The 19,623-nt window shown below is 42.3% G+C and overlaps 1 protein-coding gene across 1 annotated transcript in view; it reads left to right on the forward strand.

Moving 5' to 3' along the window:
• Positions 1-15: 15 nt before the first annotated feature.
• The window catches only part of SDE2 (SDE2 telomere maintenance homolog), a 153,304-nt gene continuing 133,696 nt past the window's right edge, over positions 16-19,623 (forward strand). Inside the window, exon 1 of the mRNA XM_069236176.1 lies at positions 16-245. Within this exon, the coding sequence (XP_069092277.1) occupies positions 141-245 (105 nt within the window). The 5' untranslated portion in view covers positions 16-140. The remainder of the gene's footprint in view (positions 246-19,623) is intronic.

The raw sequence follows: 19,623 nt of genomic DNA on the forward strand, positions 1-19,623 counted from the left end.
GTTGATTGCATGGAGTTGACCCTGCCGGTGAATCCGCCCTCTTCCGTTCACGCGCGGCGGCTTCTGTTTTCCTTCCAGTGACCCGGGAGCTCCGGTTGCGAGTCCTCGGCGTGTGGCTGCGAGTGCTTCCGTCCCACGCGATGGCCGTCACGGTGTGGGTGAGGGACCCGTTCAGCGGGAAAGTTGAACGGCTTACTGTCTCCGATGGGACCCCGGTGCGCGAGCTGCTGCCTCCCAGGGCTAAGGTGAGCGGATACTATGACGACATAAGCATGCGGACGTCATATGGCGAGGGTGACTATATCTCCAAGCTTGGTGTCGTCACAGATTGATGTCACGTGGCGTGTTTCATCGTTGCTTTTATTTATCCGATAATGCTCGCCGTGTAACCACGTAAGTTGTTAGCCTTTGGGCAAGTTGTGTTTTTAGTGATGAAATAGTCACTTACCTGCAGTTACTGTTAAAAATATCCACTTTGCCTCGTGTGAGTGGAGGGCCAGTTCACTAGTTCAAGTTGGAGCAAAATGTCCATTTCAGGTGACCTTAGTTGTATCCTGGGGGGGTGCCATCGGCTCGCCAAGAGCGCACCGTGAAGAAGAATTTCCCTCATTTAGTGCTTACTATCCCTGACATGGTGTGGAACCGCTTCTGCACTATTTTCTCCTCTTTACTGGGTAGGACGTTTCATACAAGAGAAAGATTTGCCTTAAACTTGAATTGGAGCAGTTAGCAGGTATGCAGCAATCCTACTTTGAACTCGGACGACAATTTCTTCGTTTTTTTGTTAACGGTATATGTTTAGAACATATTTAGCCCCATGACCAGCGGAGGTCTTTACAATTATGAGGCAGAAACAACAAAGTATAGTAAACACGGACAGCTTATTGGAGAAAGCGCAGTCTTGAACAATGTTAGTTGCGTAGGTGCGCCTGAACATGCAGCCATTTAAGCATTTCAAGAAGTGGGGTACATAGGGGCTGAAGCTGATTTCTGCAGATAGTGGAGTCCGTACTCGTGATCAGCAGAAGATTTAAGATTTTTGCTTTTTTTTTTCGTTTTTGAAATTTCCAGTTGAAGTCAGGAATTGCTACTTGTGTTTCCTCCTATTGTGTTGCAGTTATTCTACTAGTGGAGTCCGCTAAAAAACAATGATTTGTGCCTGGTGCATAAAAACTGATTCTATTTACCAGTTAACATCTCTCAAAGCAGAGATGATGCGTTCAGACTTTTTTTTTTTGACGAGGTGTGTTGTTGCATGTAGAGTAGTTTATAGAGGGGTTATGACAGTTTTGGGTAAGCTAACTAGTAAAGTATTTTTACATAAGTCGACAGTCTCTAATTGTGTTAGATGAATTAGCATTTTTTTCTATTTGGTGTTAGGATGTCAAATGTTAGACAACAGTATTTTTGTGATGATAAACTATGCGCAGGTCGCGGAATATTATGTAGTCTGCCGTCTTCGTGCTTAGTCAGGACCCATGTTGATTAGATTGTATTCTAGATCCGTACCGTGGGACAGTGCCAACTGGGTAAGAGAGCCAGTCTGTGTAATTAGAATTAACTTTTCTGTATGAAGGTATGCTAAAGTGTGAATAGTGTCTTTTAGAATTGTTAATGTTGGATAGTGCCTCCACGTAGACTTTGTTAGGGACATGTTATGGGAGAGAGCACATAATGAAACCTGCTAACCAAGTAGAGAGTACGAAGAATATTGTTTTAGGGAATGTCTCTCCGCTTAACATACGATCGAGGGTGACTACATGACATGATTGAATCGAGGAATAATAGGTCCGTAGTTTTGGCAATCACTGAGAAAGCAATAGGTATGTATAATAATGAAGACGTGTGTGTGTGTAATAGGGCTGTAACTTGGTGTCTGGGAGGTTGTCAGACTTCGTTTTTTTTAAGGGATTATTTATTTGGGACCCCCTTCACAATAGCTGCTTTCTTGCTGGCTATGAGCCCTGATCTTCCCTCTGAGGCCCCCTCCTGAGGGGAAACCTGCAACAGACAGTCCACCGCTACAAAACCCCGGCAGTGAAGGTATTAAATGATGAAGTTGCACTTTATGAAAAACACACAACTGTAAATCCCAACTGTTTACTGTGTTCCAAATACATAGCATTTCCCATAAAATAATTAGGTAAACTGTAACGGTTGCAAGATGTGCTTATGATTGCACGGGTGAGTTAGTGCATTCAAAATTGAATCTCAAGCTAGGCACTGCTGGCTTATGCAAAAGATGAATGGCAGACATTTTCTCTGTTATTTTCCAGAGCCCTACCAAGCTATTGGCCGTTGCATCTTAAAAAAGTTAATTTTCAGCAGGTCGTACTGGCGGGGGAGGAGGCAAATGTTTATGCATGGACACTGTACATTAGGTGGCCCAGGCTCTGCAACATATTTTGTTTTGCTGGAGTCCGTTGTGTGCCGCTGCTTTTTCCCTTTATTAATTTATTGTATTTTTAACCGTTTTATGTCTTTTGATAATGTATATTAATGTGCTTTTATGGCCTTTGTGACCAAAATAAAGATAACTACACATGAAACAAAATTTAGGAGAAACTTATGTCCGAATGAGTCTTTACTAAGTGCTAGAGTGCTTGCTAGCCTCTTTCTGGTGTGCCTTTTTTTTTTTTTTTTTTTTTACTTTTCCTTATCTTGAACTGCATTATCAGTTTTATTTTATTTTATTGTTTTTATTCCAAGGTCTGCAGAGTGCTTGAAATAACTGTTGTGATCTACTTGACTTATATGTTTTGTTATGGATTTGTTTTTATTATATATATTATTATGTTGTTTGTGGGAAAACGTCCTGTTCTCAAAGGAAGCTTTCTTAAAATGTAATTTCTGCTAATCTTAAATACGAAATAAATAAACTGTAACTTATCACTTTCACATGTGGTATACCACATTCATATAGTCTGCCAGGCCAAAACTATAACTAAGCACTCTATGGTCCACTCAACCAATGAATTTCTGATAACATTTAGACTTGGTCCAGCGATAGGGCATAGAGTAACACTTCCCACTCCTCAGAGGCCGACTCCAGTATACTGGTAATACTAAACAGGTGTCTGCCATCCATGATTCGGATCTAGAGTACCAATCTTTATTGTGTACTGTTAATTAAAACCTTTAGAAAATTTGAAATGAAAAGCAGTGTGCTATTTTTCTAATTTCAGGCCTAATAAAAACTTGATAAATTACGATGCTGAAGTTCAAGGAATTAAAAAGGGACCTCCATTCGGGGCCACAACATAGATTTTAATCAGTGCCATTATTAAAGTGCAGGAACGCAAAGATAGCAGCAGTTTTGCCGATAAGCCAGAAACTTTAACATTTAAAAGAACCAGGCTTACAGAGCCATGATTACCGTCAACAATCATAAAGAGTTTACTTTATTTAAAAGAAACGAGCTAGTCAGAGCCTGCCCCTTTAACAAAGTGCAGATGTGGTATGATGACAGCTATTCAGAACAAAACTGGAGGTAGTAACAGTTGTAAAATATCAAAGATAATACTAGTTAAAAGACTGCATTGTTATACCATTTAAAACAGCAGGCTGGTTGAGACCAACGCCTTTAACACAGAACTGGCTCAGGAAAGAGGCAGCAATTTGGCCAGTGAAAAGAAAAAGTTAGCGTTCTAGTTGCCAGACTTATAATGCTGGTTCGGAATCAAGTCCTGTGAAGGACATCACAGTATAACTTTTCTCAGACAAAAAACAATAAAATGTCGACTCTCAGCAACAGTCAATGAGTAGTGAAAAAATACAAAACAAAAAACGGAGCAATAAACTAGGCCCAGCTAGGACATGACGATTGACAGATAATCAGTAGTCTAACACCACCAAAGCAGGACTATCATAAGACGTAGCCTGCTTGCGCTAGAGACCTCTCAACTCCCATCAGATATTTCACAGTTTGTGCAATTATTCTTGGGTCAGCTGAGTTAAGACAAGCCAGGACGGCTTGTCTACAGGAGCCCGTCCCTTGCTGATTCCAAATTTGGTGGAGCAATTGTCATCTTTTGTCCATGGTGGATTTGCAGAGGCAGATGGTATGTTGCAGATCTTCAACTGCTGAGCTACATAATCGGCAAATCTTTGCCCCTACTGACCTTTTCCAGGGGCTACTATGCTTAGAGAATGGCAGGACCCCTAAACGATAAATGAGATATCTACTTATAACTCTAAAGTTAAGTGTTGTTCCAAGGTACGTTGGTGGTTTTAAGGCTTTGTAGCTGTTAAGTATGGCCCATGCATGTGTGCGGTTTGCCAAGGTAGCTCTGTTCTCGAGTGAGGAGAATATTTTCATGGTTTTGTGGCCAACTTTTTTTTTTAAGATTCCGTGGCTAGCAGCAACATGCCACAGTTCAACCAGCCCGAATCGAGTTATTATTTCTTAAAGGTAATCCCTTGCGGGTGAGCATTACCTTTTCGTGATGTCCTCCCATATGCAATGGTTTAATGTGTATACCTTGGCGAGTTTGAGATTATGGCAAAAAAGAGCAAATGCTGCTTGCCTCACAAGGGACTGTTTGTTATACAAGCCTAAACTCTAACTTGATCTGGTGGTGATGTATGGCCAGGCATCTGGAAAAAAAATGTCTGTATACGCATATTACTGTTGTGTCCAATGTTGTTACATCCCGCCCCCATAGGGCCTCTGAGCTGTATGCCAGGATTGGCACTACTTGAGCACTTGTGCTACTTAAAGCGCTGCACCAATACATACACAGCTGTTCATGACACAGAGTAAGATGAGTGCACATGATGTGCATGCTGTGAAGCAGACAATGGCAGGCCACCGGGCAACGCACACGCAAAAGAGAATGCAGACGTGAAATGAATGCTTTCTTTGACAAGAAAGAAAACGCTGCAGAGGAAAGAGCAGGATCAGAACAGGTACAACCTATGGCGAGGCCCACACCAACCTTCAGACTGGTGTTTCAGGGTTATTATTATTGGATATACTTACTTTTTACCTCTTTAAACAACAGTATGTGACTACAGCGATGTACCTCACCCGCTTGTCCTTGTGGATACAAATATATCTACATGGGTAAGATACACTGGACAATGATCTAAGCTCCCTTATCCTTTTTATGTGTGACAATGTATGATTACAGTCCACAGTGATGTGGTTTACAGTGTGACACAAAGTGCCTAATTTATATACATATACATAAATGTGCCAATATTATGTCGTACTGCATTGGTTAGAATAAACTAAAGCATTCAGTGCATGCAAGTGCGTGATGTGTAGTTTATTTGTCTCCGTCAAGTCTACCAAAAATCAATACCTGGACGCTGTACCAAACAATATGTAACCCACTACCTTAATATATTCTGAACTTTCATTTCAGGCATTAATATATGCTCATCACAATCACAGGCAAGTAGACAAGACCTGTTTCACATGTTTTGTGTTGTCTTACAGAGAACCTAAACTACAGGACAAGGACAACAGAGATGAGAATGACAGATTAGCGGGTTACTTACATCGGTCCTGATGAAAGCCCAGGACCCATAGTGGCCTAACCACACGTGCTGAAATCTATTGATAATGTACATCAGGGTGTGATGATGTTACATCCCCTCAAAATACCCACCTGACAATTTTAACTATAAAGAAGTCGCCCAGTATTAAAGGGACAATGGGGTGCTCTTCAGGAATTTATTTTTTATCAGTAGACCCCTTCAGAGATAACTATTTCCCAGGAAGAACTTATGATATTAAGCCAATCCTGGTTTCAAGGGTCTAGGTGACTCCCACAGGGTGTGTGTGTCTAAGAATCTAATGTGGGTCTTCCATTCGAGGTCTTGGGTGCAGCTGGTTAGTGACAAGACAAATGGAGCTCTGAGATAGTTTTGTGTGAGAATTAGTAACATTGGATTTGGTGTCCTGTAACCCAATAGAAATCTCCCCCCTTCCCAGACTATTAATCCTATACAGTGTAGGAAATAAATAAACTGCTCAGCACTCTCAATTGTAAACATTGGCAATTGGCCCTTGGTTTGGGGCGTTTTTGTAACCCAGTAACTCATTGTTGCAGAAAAGATTCCGGGGATGTGCCCACGGACCTTTTGGGAAACCCCAGAAAAAGCAAATGATCGCTCCTTGAGTGGCCTTCTGCATTCTCTGCTATGTTTTCAAGTAAATTTGTCAGTGTTTTCAGCGTAGCCACTATTTTCGTAGTGTTGTCGCCTCTTTCTGCAACCCTTTGAACATACTCTTTAGCAGTCTGGACACAATATGCTATTTTCCCTGGGTCTGTGCATAGAAGATTTGCCTTGGTGGTGGCCTCGTAAGTGTTGATTTCCAGCTTTGCTAGTCTTGTATGACCAAAAGTAAGTCTGCCTTCATCGGATCGTCATTTTGAGGTTTATGATTCTACAGTGACCACATTGTCCTTTTCCCTCGTCTGCCACTGATGCAACACCTGCTGTATAGTATACTGTTATGTCCACTCGTCTGCATGTGTCTGTGAGTATCTCCATGTATCTCTGTCAGTAATTGGTTGAGTGTTTGTGTTTGGGTTTTATTGTTGTATGTGTCCAAATACATCCATGTATCTGTCTGTTTCCTGGTCTGCCTATGCATGCATGTGTGTCTGACTGTATGGAGATTTTCATGGGTGGGTTTGTATATGTGAGTCTGCGTAATTGTGTGTTGAACTGTATTCTAGCATTGGCATAGTGGTTTCATTTCTGAGCCTACGTATTCTCAGTTGTATTCATTTGTCTGTATGTGTGTTTGTTGCATGTGGCTTTATGCATCTTTAGGTCTGTGTCTGACATTATGTGTCTGTATGAGTATGGCTATGATGTGTATGTGTGCCTAGAACCAAGAAATAGCTGACTACTCCTGGAAATAAAGACTGGTCGGGTTGGCTGTATGCTTACGGTCATTATCACATGCTGAAAAATTATGTGGCAGTGTGTCACTCATGCTTCATAATCTGAGTGTATACGTCCAATCTGGTAAGGGCACACTCCAAAATATAATGGCTTGACAACGAGTCAAAATTTTCAATTCAAATTTCTCTTTATTCTTCATAGAAACATAACGGCCACGAGTTTCGTCTCTTTTTGACAAATTGGAACTTCTGCAGGGTAGGAATCTGTTCAGTACGGCTAACTATTAGATTGATGCCTTACCCAGCATTAGGAATAAGCTTCATTAACATGTGAAGAAGTGTACAAAGTAGAAAACATACAGAATTATTGTATTAATTGCTGAAAGGATTTTGTTCATGTTTCTCGATCTACTGCTCTGAAGTTCCATATTGTCAAAAAGGAACAAAACGCATTGGCTGTTATGTTTCGATGCAGAATAAAGAGAAATCTTAATTGTCAGTTTGGACTCTGTCATTCCATTCCATTTTGGAGGGTACCCTTCCCCAGTTGGATGTATGCATAATTTCTCATGTGTTTGCAGTGGTATTTGCAGCAGCTGAATACCATGAGGAGCACTTGATGATGAAATCTAAATAAAGGGCTAGTTAGGGACGTGCTTGGTTTTTGGCTTTGGGTGCAGATGCTGAAATTGCACATCCATAACTTTTGAGTGTATAATCAATATTTTGATAGTGCACCACTTTTGAGTATATTAAACAAGTCCAATTACTCAATGTCATCTCATTGTTATTTTCATTTTATTCTGCTTTTCTTGCAACAAATTCATAAAAACATCAGCCAACGCGTTTCGTCCTCAACAAAAGACTTCTTCATAGCTGTAATATAATAGAAATAGTGTCCTCAATATATGAGGGAACCAAATACATAACATAAATACTCATTAAGAGAAAAAACATACTAAACAGTAACCACTCAACTTAATCAATAAATAGAACATAGGGACATCCATAACCAATATACTACATTTAAGAAAACAAACATCTTGAATATATAAAAAAGGGACATGTTATTACACCTTACAAATATTAAAGAAAAACATGTGTATATATATAATATACAAAAAAGCAAAAGAAGTCAGCCACAAAGTAATAACCAAAAAAGACAAAAGAAATACACATATATATATATATATATATATATATATATATATATATATATATATATATATATATATATAGCAACATATACAATAAAATAACTGTATATATAAAAGAAGTTAATTTTTGATTATATTAAGATATCAATAATACAAGTGATATATATCTCTTCCCCTCCACAATGATGTTAATTACACGAGGCTAAACCGGCCCAACCACATATGCAAAATTATATGCTAACACAGTGGACGACTAGTAATTGCATTGGTTCTGCATTCATTCAAATATATAGTTATCAAAATTGATAAATCACAAACTCATACCTTTTGTACATATATAGCTTTTTATGTCAATCACCATCATGGTTGTTAAAGTAGCTCATGGCCACACGATATAGCCTGAATGAGGCAATAACCTTTGAGTGTAACCTGTACATATCCGAGCCTATTGCCAACAAAATGCAAACGTGTGTTTATTAAGCCTGTTATAGTGTCACTGATTGTCTTCAGTGTTAAAAGATACACGAGGAGGGGTCCGCAGGAAAACTGGACTGACAATGGTCACACATTCATTATGGTCAAATGTGGATACAAGGAATTCGGTTAAATAAGGACCTTGAAAACGTGGTTGTTAACACACATGTAGATAAACAAATGAACAACAGCTTTGTTAGATGGGCTGCTTTTAAGTTATCCATATGGGGAAGAGTCTAGACTGTCAAAACAACAGTGACCTGTGGGTGTAACTATTTCATAGGATCACTGCCATTGCCCATTAACTTGGATACCCTGAAAAAATTGATGCCTATATCAAGTGATTTATCTGGTGCAATGCCAGGCATAGATTAAAACCGCAGTCACTGTGGGCATATATTTCAGCATAATGTACAACTATGCCCAACTTTAGTCACAAGTAGCGAGTTTTCTTCCACAAGTTCTACAGAAACCCATGTTGGTTAAATTAGAAAATTGAATCATGCTAACACCACCTTACCCGTGTACCTAGGCGGTAAACATACATCCACGTGTGACAACCTAATGATAATGAGTTTGCTGATAGTTTGGCAGCAAAGCCACAAGTTACTGAAAAATGATTCCTATATCGACTCCCCAGCTTTGGCCTGACAGTAGACCATAAACCACTATTGTGGGGTGAGTGGGAGGCAAAATATCTTAAAAGCTGATCAGATGTTCTTGGACAGGCAGTTTAAGGACAGTTTTTTTTTTTTTTTTTTTTTAATAATTTTTTTTTAATTTTTTTATGTAGAGCCGGAAACCTGCACAGGAAGTTGTGTTGGCATAATAGACATTTACATAGCTGCATATAGGTCACCTTCCCTTTCGACATACTGCTTTCACCTATCCCACAATATTTGAACCTATGGGGAAATGATAATAGTTTAGCATCGGGTATATACAGTAATTGGTATGCCATACCCCGAACCAGTGGAACGTGTGACCAGACTTCACTGGCAGACTCTTGTGCATTACTAGACGGAAGAAGACCAATCCGAATTCTTGTTAACACACGACAAGGTTTTAAAGGAAGCCAGAATGATTTTTTTTCATATTTTAAAATACTGCATTTATGGTACAGTCTCCTGCAAAATTATACACAGCTAAATTACTTTCAACTGATGCATACTGGAGGTGAGGAGAATGAGATGTGACCTAATTTATATTCTGTGATCCTGTGCACATCTCGCCACTTATATAAATACCATATGGGCAGAACTATCGAAAGCAGATATCTTTATACCACCCTTGAAACTGCTAGCCTTTCTCCATGACGTTTCTGATATAACTGGACTGGCTACCCATCCACTTAGATTGTTAACAATTTCAGTTTACAACTTCACTTGTAGTAGTTAAAGTGTGTTATTTGCGAAGGATGGTGTATGAAACTGCCAGCCATGATTTATTATGAAAGGATGGTTTATTAACTGTATGACCAATTGAAGAAATTCAGGGCAGTATGGCTTTACTTTATTTGTAGAGCTGAACAGTATGATCAGAGATTATGGTGTGTGGCCTAACAGATGCCTTAACAGTGAAATTGTTGTCTCACAAATTCACTCTATTACTGGACATGACAATAGAATTGCCAGTGTTAATGTTATAAGAATTATATGTATCAGGAATTTCTTGGCTGAAGAGACATTTCCGGCTGCAGAGACGGGCGTAAAAGGAAAGGAGCGCTCTATGAATAATTATTATGACAAGACACACTGTGGAATGTTCAGAACTAAGTTCTGTTGGAGTTGCCCTCGAGCAGAATGCATTGACGACAGCTACCATGGAGCTCTATAGCCTCGCCTCCCCTCCCCTAACCACAAACATCCCTTTGCAGCCAATGTTCTTTGATTTTTCATGTTCACCTTAAATACAGTGTTAAGAACCTGTGTATAAGCCAGATTTATAAATTCTCCCCTGGGCGGCTGTCAAAACATGCCGTCATTAATACTTCACCATCATTCAATCTCACATCAGTCACAGACCTGAACACGTACTCTAAAATATGGCAAAACTGAACAACACAAAAGCTTCAATATGTAGTTCAATCCCTCAGTATGTTTACAAATACCTAAAATTACTTTAAAATATATAAAATCATACGCCACAATTCACAAAAAGAAGGAAGAATATTTTAAGACAAAACTATCTCTTTGTGGGTTTCTTTTGGGAATATTGCCATGTTGATCTCCCTTTTATGAAGTGGGAACATTAATTTTCTCGGCAGAATCATCTGAAAACATGAGCTAGCACATTGATGAAAAACTGAATAAAATTAACTTGCCATTGAGTTAGCAACTGTAGCTTTACCATAAGTCAGCCACCAAATTCTAACAACTATATCTTTTCAAAGTAAAGGATTATTCAGGTACAACAGACGTTGTTTTGTAAAGATATATTTTATACTACTTCCCAGTAAGGCTGAAGTGAATCAACTGAATAATCAGAGTATTCAGTATTAACTTTGGAATAAACATCTCAAAATACGTCCACAATGTTGCTGGTTTCTTTATCTCCACTGTGGTTCTGTTAGGTTACCCTGCATTTAAACTGCCTGTTGCATGCTCTCTTTTTAAGGGCAAGATGTTACCCAGTGAATCACTGTGCTCCAGCATCCTTGTTCCATGCTTTTGGTAAAACCCTCACTATCCTGTCTCTGATCTGCTTCAAAAAGAAACCATATGTGGCTAACACCTGTTTTATAAATTTCCATCTTCTCCGCTGAGGGCACCTGAGTGCTGCTTGCTTATGGGCGCTGTCCTCCCTCCTGAATTGCTGCCTTAAATGCGTCTCATACAGTATCCATTTTGCATGACCTTTTGTTATCCTCCGTACACTCTTGTACTGGGATATGGAAGTTTGTAAAATATCTACTTGTCTGAGGGGTGGTTAGCAAATTTGTGTCCTAAAAATAAATCCACTTGTATCTTTTGGGGCCTGCAGCGAGGTGATAAATTGTGTGAGATTTTTCATTGTGTCCGATTCCAGCCTCTCTGATTATTATACTAGGGTTTGGATACAAGTAAAGCATTGCTTTTTGCAAATCTACCCACAGAAGCTAGATGTAGGCGGATAGATGTAGTAACATCCAAAAACGAATACATTTAATGGTATTCAATCTTTTCCCAGAGTGGAAAAGGCTGGAAATTTACTCAATTACTAAATGTTTGGGACGAGTATGTTTTTCGGGCCTCTTCTGTGTAAGTCTGCACCAGAGGAATGACCTATATTGCAGGTGCACTTTTATGGCTTTCTTTGAGAATCAGTCACCAGTGTTTCTTCCTTATTTGTACACGCATTTATAAATATTTTAGGGACATTCTCAGAGTATTAAAATAACCTCAAATTTTTAATGTTACATACTGAATCACTGTCAGAAATGCAAGCTGAGCTCACTGCGTTTCCGTAAAGAATTTCCTTGATTGTAAAGGTGTCACATTAATGAATCGGATATGCAAGTTTGAAAAACTTGTACATATGGCTAGAACCTTGCCTTAGTGGCTGACAATCCTCTCTCACAGATTCATACTGTGGTGCTATAATCTGGCAGTCAAAGGGTTTTTACTGCAAGGGGATGGGCCTAACTGTCCATTGGACAAAATAAACATACACACTTGGCCTTAACCCCAAACAATATGTGCTGGATGTCGGACAGTATGAATTCCACACCCCTGCTGTAGTACCCATTTATTTTAGATTATGTTGAGGTTTTGCCAACAGTGACCGATCAAAAGTACATTTTTGTCAAAATCGTGCCTGATCACCAATCCCTACAAGACCTCTAGAAACAGGTGTATGATCTCAGAGAATTCTTGGTTATACATGCTCCTGCGCTTAGATAATAACTCTTCACACACTTACACGGATACATGAGTAATGGCGATGGTGGAAGTGAATAATATGTTTAACCAGCTTTGTTTCCCTCAGTCTGTGGCCAAGTCTCTTAATCCTAAAGGTTCTATGATGTGAACGATGGCAGCACAGACTGACCAATCTGATTAATATTGCTAAAGGGTAGAGTTGCACACTGCTTACAGGTCTGACCTAGTTCTGTGTATCATGGTAAGTGCGGTTCAAGGCAGTCCCTAACTCACAATTCTTCCTGTGGTAACTTGAGTGTGGAGTGCTGTTAGCCCTTGCACAAGTGGTTTGATCTTCTCAACTCTTCAGAAGGACAAAAGACTGTTGGGGTGAACATGGCTTGCTGCTTAGTGTCTGCACCTTGGAGCAGCTTGGCACTCATCCACAGACTCCTGTCTCTGGAAACCGATCATCAGCTTCCCCAAGGGGCAGGAACTTGCATATACATTGGGAAGGGGGTGTGGAGTCACACTCTGGTTACAGATTTGTCCCAGTCCTCCTCAGTGTATCATGGTAAATGCAGTACAAGGTAGCCCATAACTTAGTTTTTCATGGGGTCTCTTGAGTATTTGGCACTGATCCACAGACACTAAGCAGCAGGGCATGTTCCTCCTCACGCACTTTGCCTTTCTGAGAAGTTCAAAAGAACAAAGCACTTGTGTCAAGGGTCAGCAGCACTGGCAGTGCTTTTTAAGCAGAGCCTACCAAACGGTGCAAGCCTTGTTGCAAAGAACCTATTGTCAGCTCACCTAAATCTTAGAGTGGGTTTAAAGCCCACCCATTAGTTAACGTTATTGTCCATCTCAAATGTTTGCTCCTACTCAATGAATTGCCTGGTCCATCTTGCGCTTGTCCCCTATCCTGTAGCATAGCCTTGTTTCATGTGACCTTCCACTGCTCGCTTTCAGGGAGCTATTTTCTTTTGCTTAATTCTGTACGAGAGTGCATGTGTTTTCCAACTGTGGTCTTGTGTGCTTCACCAACCACCCCTGTCTCTGTTTAGCTCTCTTTCATCCTTCTACTTTTGCCCCCGTAGTGCTCTTTCATATATATATATTTTTTTTTTTACTTAAGTCTCCCTTGTGTGCTTCACTCCCCATCTATGCTGTTCTCTCTCCCCCAGTGCTTCCAAGGTGTTTTGTTCTCCTCCCTCTTGTGCTTCTTCGCGCCCCTTGAATTATGCTTTTACTCTTCCTCCCCCGCTCCTTGCTAATGTTTGGACCAGCACAGGCTCTTTTATACAACACTGGGCATATAGAAGAGCTGGGGAATTATCACACTTGGTTGCTGTGCACAGATGCTGCAGCAACAGGAGGCATCTGTGTGTGTCTATCGTGCTGTGTTAAGCAGGAACGGAAGGCATCTCAAGAAGGATGACTTCTCCACTCTTTTGTGCTGCCTGCAATTGGATTCTTTGCCCGGCAGAGGGCTGGCTTCAGGAGGTCCCCATCACACGTTAGACCAGGCCCCCACCCCATTCCAGGCTTAAATCCATGTGATGTTCTCAGTTGCATTTTGTAGTGCATTAAAGTTCTCCTGTGAAATACACCATCATGATGCACATAGTTATAAGGTATTCATCATTCTGCACCTTTCTCGTGCTCCTGTATTTGTATTCCTTATGCATGTGAACATAGTTATTTTTTTGTTTTGAAATATGATTTCACATACAAGCAGGAGACAATGAGTCTAAACATATACAAGTTCCTGTTGATGATTCACAGCATCTACACATATTCTGCCCATCTAACAGAAAATGACTTTTAAGGGCTGCAGCATGTGTTGTGCCACCCTTCGGGACCCCTCACCTAACACATGCACTCTGCCATTGCAGATTGTGTGTGTTGGTGGGAAGAAAAAGGCAAATTCGACATGCCATCCTCCTCAGGGTGCCATGCACACAATACTGCTTGTGGCATAGGTATGTCACCCCTCTAGCAGGCCTTACAGCCCTAAGGCAGGGTGCACTATACCACAGGTGAGGGCATAGCTGCATGAGCAAATATCCTCCGACAGGGTCTAAGTCCATTCTTAGACATTGTAAGTACAGTGTGGCCATATTAAGTATATGGTCTGGGAGTTTGTCAAAACCAAACTCCACGGCTCCATAATGGCTACACTGAATACTGGGAAGTTTGGTATCAAACGTCTCAGAATAATAAACCCACATTGATGCCAGTGTTGGATTTATAAAACAATGCACACAGAGGGCAACTTAGAGATGCCACCTGTATTTTACCCAATCCTTCAGTGCAGGACTCACTGGTCTGTGCCAGCCTGCTGCTGAGAGACGAGTTTCTGACCCCATTGGGTGAGGGCCTTTGTGCCCTCTGGGGCCAGAAACAAAGCCTGCTCTGGGTGGAGGTGCTTCACACCTCCCCCCTGCAGGAACTGTAACACCTAGCAGTGAGCCTCAAAGCCTCAGGCTTCGTGTTACAATGCCCCAGGGCACTCCAGCTAGTGGAGATGCCCGCCCCTCTGGACACAGCCCCCACTTTTGGCGGCAAGTCCAGAGGAGATAATGAGAAAAACAAGGAGTAGTCACCCACCAGTCAGGACAGCCACTAAGGTGCCCTGAGCTGAGGTGACCCCTGCTTTTAGAAATCCTCCATCTTGGGATTGGAGGATTCCTCCAATAGGATTAGGGATGTGACCCTCTCCCCTCAGGGAGGAGGCACAAAGAGGGTGTAGTCACCCTCCAGGACAGTAGCCATTTGCTACTGCCCTCCTGACCTAAACACCCCCCCTAAATTCAGTATTTAGGGGCACCCCACAACCCAGGAAATCAGATTCCTGCAACCTGAACTACAAAGGACGACTGCTGACCTACAAGCCTGCAAAGGCAACGGACGACGACAACTGCTTTGGCCCCAGCCCTACCGGCCTCTCTCCTGAGTCGAAAACCTGCAACCAGCGACGCATCCAACAGGGACCAGCGACCTCCGAAGCTTCAGAGGACTGCCCTGACCCCCAGGACCAAGAAACTCCCATGAGCAGTGGGCTCTGCTCAACACCAGCTACATCTTTGCAACAAAGAAGCAACTTCCAAAGAACTCACTCTTCCCGCCGGAAGTGTGAGACTTCACACTCTGCACCCGACACCCCCAGCTCGAGATCCAGAGAACAAACACCACAGGGAGGACTCCCCGGCGACTGCGACCCCGTGAGTAGCCCAAGACGGCCACCCCGAGCCACCACAGCGACGCCTACAGAGAGAATCCAGAGGCTCCCCTTGACTGCCTGTAACAAGGGACCCGACGCCTGGACCAAGCACTGCACCCGCAGCCCCCAGGACCAGAAGGAACCGAACTCCAGTGCAGGAGTGACCCTCTGCCTAGCCCAGGTGGTGGCTGTCCTGAGAAGCCCCCCTGTTCCTGCTTGCACCACTAGAGTGACCCCTGGGTCCCTCCATTGAATCCTATCTAAAACCAGACGCCTGCTTTGCACACTGCACCCGGCCACCCCTGTGCTGCTGAGGGTGTGTTTTGTATGTCTACTTGTGGCCCCCCGTGCTCTACAAAACCCCCCCTAGTCCGCCCCCGAGGATGTGGGTACTTACCTGCTGGCAGACTGGAACTGGAGCACCCCTGTTCTCCATAGGCGCCTATGTGTTTTGGGCACCTCTTTGACCTCTGCACCTGACCGACCCTGAGCTGCTGGTGTGGTAACTTTGGGGTGGCCCTGAACCCCCAATGGTGGGCTGCCTATGTCCAGGAACTGAGACTTGTAAGTGTCTTACTTACCTCATAACCTAACCAATACTTACCTCCCACAGGAACTGTTGATTTTTGCGCACTCTACTTTTAAAATAGCTTATTGCCATTTTAACAAAGAACTGTATATGTTATTGCTCTAATTCAAAGTTCCTAACTTACCTGTGTGGAGTACCTTGCATTTTATGTATTTACTTCAAATCTTGAACTTGTGGTTCTAAAAATAAATTAAGAAAGGATATTTTTCTATATAAAAACCTATTGGCCTGGAGTAAGTCTTTGAGTGTGTGTTCCTCATTTATTGCCTGTGTGTGTACAACTGCTTAACACTACCCTCTGATAAGCCTACTGCTCGACCACACTCCCACAAAAAAGAGCATTAGAATTATCTAATTTTGCAACTATCTTACCTCAAAGGGGAACCCTTGATTCTGTGCACACTATTTCTTACTTTGAAATAGTATATACAGAGCCAACTTCCTACACATAGCGAGGCACACCGGTGAACATTCCTATCCAAAGACACATTCTTTAAAATCACTGCCGCAAATGTATAGTGACATCTTGCCAAATGATGTTTAGCCCCACCATGCTCGTCTGTGTAAGCTGCTCTTATTCTTCACTCTTAAGAAGACCCATGCATCGTCTGCCAACATGCACAGCCACGTCATTTGTTTAGAGTGAGGTCGATCAGTGTATCTCGTCCTTCAATGCTAAAAAAACACAACTGTATGAGAACATGATTAGGCGTGAGTTGATGACACACCTGTCAGTAATACATAATGGACAAATACAAATAGCCAATTAGGCATTGCATACATATGTTGTCACTCAGGTTTTTCAAGTGGTATAACTCGTTTTTTCTTCCTAATCCCAGGTATCAAGTCACTGCTTTTTAATCAGTAGCCAAAGTTTGCGTTTGCAAGTAAATATTCCTGTGTGCACTTGTATATTGGAATTACTGTGAAGCGTTGCTCTTAGGTTGAGCCTACGAGATAATGCAAGTTGTCTCGTTGTCAGTTTACCCCAATCTTACAGTGGGCTTAAAGCCCAGTCATTTCTTACATTTGGTTGGCTTTATTGTCACTCATTTTCCAGCTTCTTACTAGGTAGCTTTGCTGTTCTTTCTTGTGTTTGTCCCTCCACTAGAGTTTAGCTTCCATACCAGTGCCTTTCCACTGCTCATTTACTTCCAGGGAACTCAATTTTGTTGCTTAAGCAGAAAGAGTGCTTGAGTTTTCATTCTGTTGGGTGCCTTTCCCCCACCTACTCCATGTTGCTCTGTCTTGCCTGTCTGCTTTTTTCACCCCACGCTGCTGTCTTGTTTCTTTTTGCTTAAGCACTCCATGAGTGCACTTGTTGTCCATCTGTCTCTGTTGTTTGTTTCCCCCGCACTCCGTGTTGCTCACTCTCATCTGTGCGCTTCTCTTCCCGTGCACTGCTGTCTTGTCCGTATGCTTCTTTTTCCAAACCCATGCTCTGCATTGACCTCTGTTGCCTGTGTCCTTCTGTGCTGCTGCCTCCTGTTTCTACCCCCCCACCCTCTGTGTGTTGCTTTCCCCATTTTTCCCCATAATACACTCCCACAACACCCACAAAAATATTTCCTTTTGTTTCTTTTACTGCTTCAAGTGACATATCCTCCATCTTGGGATCAGTAAATCAGTAAATAAACAAATGTCGCTCACATCATTCATTTTCTTTTTTAAAAACAATGCTGCACAGATTCCCGATGCAGTACAGGACCCTCAGAAGCGTTTGACAAAGCCAGTAGGTCCCAAAGACAAGTCCTATTGGCTTTGCCAATGCTTGTTTAATATACACAAAACCCGCCACCACACTGGGGGCATTTCCAGGTTAAGATCGTAAGCATGGATGCCCAGACTTTTCCAAGGGCATTATCTGCATAACTGAGTCCCTTCCCGCTTTCCTGTTATTATGTTGGGCATTATGCTTAATCTAGGGGACATGGATCATTAGGTTCACTTGCATAGAAACATGTTCTGTATATTGGTCTTTGGTGAGATTTTCGATATTTCTAGGGGACTTGTTTTAGAGACAGCCAAGTGCTCATCCAAAGGTTAAGCAAGACTTGGAAACAAGTGAGTTAGCACAAGCCATATCTATAGAGTAGGGAGATGGAAAGTATGTTGAACTGCTGGGCACAAGTCATGGCATTATGCCAGCTCCAGGACACACGGTCTTCCTAAATACAGCTACTTGAGTTAGCATGGACATGAGCAGCTGCATTATCTGAGGCCCAAGGTATGAGTCATCTCTTCCTGCTACTGTTAAGCGTGAACCTTCTACATCCCTGATAACACCCATGCTGCAGTAAAGTTTATGTGCACCTTCCAGTTGTCTCCAGAAGTCTTGAGAATTTTCTGAACCCCCACACCCACCCCGAAGTCCGGACCACCTCCTTTTGGGCTTACGGCTTATATACGTTTGATACAAGACACAAGTTCCAGGACAGTTTCCAGTTTTGATCTTAAAATCGCTGTGGCCGGAATGAACCTCACTGGGCCTGTGAGGGGCCTCACCACTGTAATGTCTTGACTGCAATTGGAAATGCAAAACCCCCAGCATTTCTACCACCTCTGTGTGTACCTAGGTATGTTGGCACCTGAGCCAGCTATGACTCAAATGACTAGCCAGTTGGTTCCCAACTAGTGGGACTCCAGGAAGCCAATGCCCCCATACCATATATCACCAGATCAGTGCAACAGGCACCTAGAAATCCCATTTAATTCCCAAATCGACACCAAAACTGTCTTCATAATCTCCAAATCAGTGATCCTCCTTTGGAGTGTATCATTGCAGTTTCTTTTGAATTTGTTTGTTTTGTGGAGAGTTGTGATACCATTCATGGCTCATGTGCTTTCAGTCTGTGCTCATGAAGTCAGAACGCGCGTGGGTTCTGGAGAGTGGGTCTCTGAAGTACCATAAACATTTTCAAGTGCTGTCATGGACTACTGTTATTGTCCACACACTCCAATTGCAACTGTTTGCACCCGGAGTGCATCATTGGGAGCTGGATAGGCAATCAGACTGCTCCCTTTGCTGTCTGTATCTAACATTACAAGTCCGCAAAAGGAGCATTCTGTGGCTGCAAGCTTCCAGTGTCCCTCTGGTGCTCTATGGGCTAGCACTGGTCAAAATAGCGACTGCTGCTGTAACAGGAGCTGCCGCTCACCTGACGACTGGGTCAAAAAACTCGGTGCAGTGCTGTGCCTTTTCCCCCTTCTGCAGCAGCTGGTTCACACTTGGTCATCTGGGTGGTTCTTGTTTTTCTTGCAAGGGAAGCCCAGTGAGCCAATGCTTTCCTACTTTTCTGTGGCTGATTGAGCTTCCTTCTCAGCAAAAGTAAAGGGAAGAGCCCGGAGAGCTATGTGTATTCTAGCTGCTTTAGAAGAGGCAAGAGGAGTGCCACTGCAGAATGGAGCAACTCTTTCACCCGATCATTAGGTAAGAAGCATCTCCTGTTCCCACAGCACTTAATATTTAAGGCTTGGG

The sequence above is a fragment of the Pleurodeles waltl genome, chromosome 5 (genome assembly GCF_031143425.1).
Source record: "Pleurodeles waltl isolate 20211129_DDA chromosome 5, aPleWal1.hap1.20221129, whole genome shotgun sequence".
In the NCBI taxonomy this organism is placed as follows: domain Eukaryota; kingdom Metazoa; phylum Chordata; class Amphibia; order Caudata; family Salamandridae; genus Pleurodeles; species Pleurodeles waltl.